The 6,855-nt window shown below is 43.1% G+C and overlaps 1 protein-coding gene across 1 annotated transcript; it reads right to left on the minus strand.

Annotated features, from left to right (window-relative positions):
• Nucleotides 1–4,175: 4,175 nt before the first annotated feature.
• MEIG1 (meiosis/spermiogenesis associated 1) lies at nucleotides 4,176–5,923 on the minus strand (the record flags this gene model as incomplete). Its single annotated transcript, XM_080918223.1, has 2 exons — nucleotides 5,774–5,923; nucleotides 4,176–4,304 (listed from the first exon to the last, which is right to left on the minus strand). The coding sequence occupies exons 1-2, from the start codon at nucleotides 5,909–5,911 to the stop codon at nucleotides 4,176–4,178; spliced, it is 267 nt and encodes an 88-aa protein (XP_080774349.1). The 5' UTR covers nucleotides 5,912–5,923.
• Between the last annotated feature and the right edge of the window lie 932 nt (nucleotides 5,924–6,855).

Genomic DNA, 6,855 nt, shown 5'->3' on the forward strand with positions numbered 1-6,855 from the left:
GATTGTAATTCATCACGTGTGGATATGGCCAATATAATACTAGACACAGAATGCCTGATTGTCCCTGGGAAGTCTGAACCAGCCCTGGATAGGTCACAATATCAGCTCCCTGAGAGGATGGGGAGATTACACTTAACTGTCCTTTGCCATGTGAAATGGTCTATCAGAATTTAGGCATTTTGGAGGGATTTGTTTTTAAAGAGATAGAGCCAATATGACAGTCACATCTCCCTGTGGTATTCTTTTCCTGTCCTGGCTGATTTAACCCTGCTTTTTGGTGTGATGAATTATAGTGTTACTGTGGCATCCAGATACAATAAATACCTGGTGCCTTGTCTCATAGGCACATGGAAGGCACAGGGGGCATCAGCTTTTAAAGGGGAAGATGGAAAACATGTTCATGTCTGAAGTAGTCTTAGAGAGATGTCCTTGTAAAGGTCTCTGACTGTAGTAATAAATGCTGCTGTAGGGAGTAGATTGCTGGCCACTTCCTTTCTTTGAAGATGGTGGTATGGAGAAAGAGGCTATGAGCTAATGGGCAGGCAGAGAATGGCCATTTGAACTTGGGTAACACAGCCTGTAGTACTGGACTCCTCTTCATTCTGAGTAGCCTAACTGTCCCTGCATTGTAAGTGCTGTGTGGATCCTTTGCTTTCCAGCATCCACAGCCAAGGACTAAGTAAAACATCCAAACACACACAGGGTCTTTCTCATCCTTTCTTTGATCTCTTGAAACGTGTACTCGGAGGTTTCTGAAGCCTTTGAATAGTTGATACCTGGTCGATGAGAAATAAGGAATAGGAGATGATACAGAAATGAATTCCATGATCTGGATGCAACCTGGGTGGGAGATCTTAGAGTCACTTGACTGAACATATTCTCCTGACTCTGGTTTTTCCTGTGACAATGGAGCCCTGGGAAAGGCACCAATGTATTCTGGCCTGTGTCACAGAGTAAGTCAAAGCCTCCTACAGGTACTCTTGCAGAGAACATCCTAGGGCACTAGGTCATAGAAAGGTTGTCCTCCCACCCATTTATCATGGAGCCAGGCACTCTTCCCAAGCTGACTAGGATGGTCATCGTGCGTCAGAAAATGAACTGTGTAGCATGGACCCAGAAAAGTACCTATTGGCAGAGCAGGTGGTGAAGTCACTAATTGATAGATCCCTCATGCAAGAAGCTTGTAAACAAAACCCCTGACTTTCGTAGACTTGGTGCCAGTGTGGTAAAACCAAAAAGCAAACCGAAAAGATAGACAGACAGACAGACAGACAAAGAGAAAGATAGATAGGTAGATAGGGATAGATAGATAGATAGATAGAGAGAGAGAGAGAGAAAGAGAGAGAGAGAGAGAGAGAGAGAGAGAGAGAGAGAGAGAGAGAATGGGATTAGTGTTTTCTTGGATTTACTTTTGGTGTCTAGAAAGTTGACCTGTAAACAGAATGAAGAGATGGTTTTCTGCATGTTAAATAATTCTGGTTGAAGGCTGCCTGAGTAATTCTAACCATTCAGTAGTTACTTTACTTAACGAATACTTTGGTCTGCATTCGCTACTTTTCCATTGCTGTGGTAAAATACCATAAGCAAAAGGAACTTATGGGAGAATTTATTTCAGCCTACACTTCAGAGGGGGGTTCCTAAGGGTGGAAAGAGGAGTGGTCATGGGAAGTCAGAGCAGGAAGCTAAGAGATCCCATCTTCAGAGTAAACACAGAGAGAAGGAAACTGGAGGTCAGACAAGGCTCTCAGCTCTCAAAGCCTGCTACTTACATCCTCTGGTAAGGTTTCACTGCCTAAAGATTTTATAATTTCCTCCAAATGGGGCCACCAACTGGAGACCAAGTATTCAATTACCTGATCCTATGGGGAGTTGGGGGGGGCAATTTTCACTTACCAGATGGTCCACATAGCTGAAACAGCTGTGGAAGCATACAGAGACGATTTACAAGCACTGAGTCAGAGGACTTTTATCAATTCCTACTGAAGTGTAAGATGAAGTGGCAAAGCAATCCAACCATTGTTCAATGTCTACAGGCAGCATGTGATACAAATCATGGTCCTGCACAGATTAGCATGTAGGGGGTTTTGTTGTCTGCTGGTGGACTTTTAAAAAGTGGGTCGTAAAGGCTCTGTCCTATTCAATGGAGTGATGCCATTGATGATGGGTTCATACTATGATAGTGTTACTGGGAAATGACTAGAAAAAAAAAAAAAAGTGGAAGTCTGAGACCTGTTGGGGGAAGTTAGCGCTCAAGTTTTGTCCTTTGCCCTTTCTCTGCTTCCTGGCTGTCACAAGGGGAACTGTGTTGCTCCATCGTACAAACCCCATAATGTTCCTGCCCAGAAGCAATGAAGCCATTTAACTTGAAAACCATAAACCAGAATAAACTTTCCTCCTTTTGGATGGCACAGGTGATCTGCTAATTTCCCAGGGTCACTGTGAGCAAATACTACAAATCAAACAGCTTACCCAACAGGAAATGTCCTTTCTGCTCTAGAGGCTAGTTGTCCAGAGGCCATGTGTGTGTAGAGCCAGGCTCACTTTTAATCTTAGCAATCATTTCTGTTCGTTCCTTCTTATTTCTGGCTGCTGGCAATGCACTATTGACCTTTACACAAATTTCTTCACTCTGACTTGTGATTCCATTTTCCCTGTGACTTCCTCCCTAGATCTGTGTCTTACTCTAATTTCTATCACATCCACAGGTGCTGAGGGGGTGGGGTGGGTTTTAGATGAGTTCAGAGAGAGGACATAAGTCAACCATAAACAGGTGACAGGATGTTCATGGGTGCCATCAGCACACGCTTTTAGGCCTAATTGCTTTCTGGGAACCTATGGATTAGAAATGGTGGTGTAATCCCAAAGCTAAGTGTGGGTGGTGGTGGGGATGGGGATGGAAGTGGATTAAGATCATGAGTTCAAGGACAGTTTGAATAGCACAGCAAGACCCTGCTTCAGGACTAACTAAATAAGCCAAGGCTAGGGATATAGCTTAGTTTGTAGAGTGATTGATGGCTGGAATTTGTGAAGCCTTGTATTCTATCCCCGGTGCTGGTAAATAAATCATTACATGTTAATTTTAAAAGTGTAAACACTTGTGTTTATATAATAATGTGTAATATATTTTACTCTCTCTGGCTTTTTGGCTCTCTGTGCATATGTCGAGAGGAGGTCCTGTCTGTCTTCTTGTGTAGCTGGGGATCCTGTACCTACCTACCTACCTACATACATACATATAGCATCATGCATGATTTCTACATTCATGTAGGGCTCCTCCAGGGTGGGCATCATTTTGTTTTTCTACTTGTCCAGCAAGAGGCAAAGAACCTGAAAGGCAAAACCAAAACCACCAGACCCCCCCCCCCCCAAAAAAATGCAAGTACTATTGTAGGTAGAGAAATGCTAGAAGGGGGCGCTGCCCAGAGCACTGAAATACACAACCTAATTCCCTGAGTGGCTTCTAACCAGCTAGATTCCCAAGGGAGTTACTAAGGTGCTAGGCTGGAGGTGGAGGGGAGGGCCCTCTGCAACTGGGGTTCCCAACTTTCACAGGGGTCACTCCGTATGGCTCTTGGCCAGGCCACCTAGGGACAAGTTGCCCCCCTCCCTGGGACTTTTCAAAACACCCAAGAATGTTGAGGTTCTTAGCCAGGTTGACTTGTCCCTGCTTTTTCAGTTTTGAGAAAGTAAACAAGGACAGAATTTACTGGCTGACAGCCACAAGGTCTCATAGTAAAGTTCAAATATGCATCATCTTCATCAGCCTAAACCCCCTCATCCAATGAATCCAAGGGTCACTGTAACCCACCAATGAGACGCCACCACCCCATGCTATTGCTGAAATCTGCCCTCAGAAGTGTATAAAAAGTGTGTACTTTGAAACCTTGGGGCCGACTCTGTCCCACTTGCAGAATGACCCCAGTATCCTGGACTTATTAAACCTCTTGCCTATTGTGTCAGTCTCCGTCTGCCTGTGTCTCTGTGGGAGTGGATGCCCCGATCGTTGGGCCATGCAGGTCCAACAGTTCATCGGATATCCTGAACATTGATATTTATTTACATCATGAATTAAAGACAGAATTTCGAATTGTTTTGTGAAATGACATTTACATGATGGAAGAATTGTAAACAACGAATTCTTAAAGTAGCATTGTCAAGCCGAAGAAACGAAAAGGTCAGTACGCATAAATCTTCACTTTGTGGACCTCCTTGTCTTCACACTCTCTCTGTTTGTTGTAGTAGTAGAAAGTGTTGTCCCTCCGTTGAAGTTTCTTCACGTATCCTGTCTCTGGCCAACGGTCTACCTGCACCGGAAGGAGAGGATGTTAAGTCATGTTTCACTGTCAAGCAGTGTGCATTAAAGTCCGCGACTGAGTTTTAAAACCCTTGCGCTCTTAGAGTGTGGAGTACACGCGTTACACAAACCCCAGCCTCCGACCGTATTCTGAGAACGCATGCTGAATTGAGGTTTAGTGTCTTTGCGATGGCCAAGACTGAAGACATGTGCCAAATGAATCAGAATTCACTGAAAGCGCTCGGTGTGTGTGTGGGGGGGGGGGTGACTGGGAGCGAGTCCAGGGTCACTATTCATACAGCTAGCTACGTCGGTCCTAGGCTTCGGAGGCAGGGACTAAATCAGGGGTTCTCCACTTATGGGCTGAGACCCCTTTCACAGGGGTCACACGTCAGATATCCTGAACATTGATAGTTAACGTCATAATTCGTAACAGTAAAATTATAGTTATGAGGTAGCGACGAAGATTAATTCATGCTTGCGGGTCACCACTGCATGAGGAACTGTATTAAAGGGTCGCGGCATTAGGAAGGTTGGGAACCAATGGCCTGAAGGAAGGTGCTCCACTTGAAGAAGCAGCCGTGGCTACCCAAGCTTCGTGTTCGACATGAAGCCAAGTTTTTGATGGATTTGTGAAACCATAAATACAGTCCTGAACCATTCTTCTCCCCACTGTTCTTTGTTCTGTTTCTCTGATGTGTTTGATCTATGGTGTGCTATGATTTCGATGTTCTTTTGGCTTTCTCTCCAATTTCAGTGTTACATCTTCTTGACCAGGTTGATATGTGATGGGCTTGGGGTATGTGTGTGTGTGTATGTGTGTGTTTCAGACAGTGTTTCACGTAATTTACTCTCTATAAATAACCCTGGAGGGTTATTCAGGAGGGAAAAATTCATGGTAGGACTGTAGATGGTCAAATAGGTACCCAGTTGTGTGAGTTATCGAACTTGATATCCATTAATGTAAAATTAGTTGATTGTAGAGAGTAGTTTCAGTGGACAGGATCTGGAATCCCAGTGCTTGGGAAGCAGAGGTAGGAAGACAGATGCAAATTCAAGGCCAGCATTGATTACAGAGTGAGATCTTATCTCAAGAAACAAAACAAAACAAACAAAAAGGAAAAGAAAAGAATATGCAACTCCTTTCTAATTTACAGTCAAGATATGCAGGGGGGAAAAGATATTTTGCCACAAACTGAGCACGTAATAATAGAGCTACCAGAGAAAAAGGACTGTTTTCATGGTCTACCGAGAAAGACTCACACGTGTGAGAACTCTGTAGTTCAGTGAGTGTGAGTATGCCCAGCCAAGGGCCCACATAGTTCCCCAAGTTGCAGATGACCTGTATAGGTTTTAGTCCCCCTCTGTGTTATGCTTTGTTCCTGTTATTAAAATACATTTTACCATCTGAGAATGCTTATCCAAAGCAAAACCTGTATCAAAACCAAAGCTTATATTATAAAGAGCAGTAAAGTTTACCATGGCAACTTGTCTCACTTGCTTATATTCAATCTCATCCCGATATCCTGCTTGCTGAAATCTGTACAGATTTTCTATTTCCTCTGACCATTTCTTGGCACGACTTATTGATTTAGGTTTCACATCAGAAGTAGCCATGGCTACAGACAACTTCTTAGCAATTATTTCTGAAAGAAGTTAGAATAATAATACAGGTAAGATGATGATTACAATTTTCAAGATCTTTAGAATGATCAAAAAATGATGAGAGACAGACAGAGAGAGGACCTCAGAGTAAACATTTCATATTTTAACATTTATTTTCAATGCTGTTATTTTTGGGAAACAAACAAACTGATACACCTAAACTACTCCTAAACCTTGGAAGACACATAGAGAATAGTTTATTTCATTACCAAATAAAATTGCATTTGTAGTTATTTAGTACTGCTCTAGTATACATTTATGAAAACATTTCTGTCTGCTCAATATAGTGTCAAAATATTCCACCTCTAGTCCATTGATTTATATTCTCACTCTCTTCCCCCTCCTTATCCCTCTTCCTCCTCCTCCTCAGAAGAAGAAGGAGGAGGAGGAAGAGGAGGAGGAGGAGGAGGAGGAGGAGAAGGAGGAGAAGGAGAAGGAGGAGGAGGAGGAGGAGGAGGAAGAGGAGGAGGAGGAGGAGAAGAAGAAGAAGAAGAAGAAGAAGAAGAAGAAGAAGAAGAAGAAGAAGAAGAAGAAGAAGAAGAAGAAGAAGAAGAAGAAGAAAGTGAAAACAATCATTTTTATTGAGGGAGGTGTGGTGATGGATTTGTGAGGTCAAGGCCATCCTGGGCTTCTTACAAATCAAAAGAGCAGATAGTCTTCTCTTTCAGTTCACTTTCTTGCTCCTGAGACACTCTGTCCATTTCTAGGTTTTTGAAAAGATCATAACCTATTTTCTTGGGTCACAGTGTCACACCGTCCTCTGGTGTGACAATGTGAGAAGACAACTGCACACATCTCACACTAGTTGCTTGGCTGTTGTGTTAGAGCTCCTTGATTTTAAATGACCCAGGTGGTTACTGTTAGTCTAAGACATTCAGCTATACAAATCTAGTTCA

This window comes from Micromys minutus, assembly GCF_963924665.1.
Source record: "Micromys minutus genome assembly, chromosome: 6".
NCBI classification, from domain to species: domain Eukaryota; kingdom Metazoa; phylum Chordata; class Mammalia; order Rodentia; family Muridae; genus Micromys; species Micromys minutus.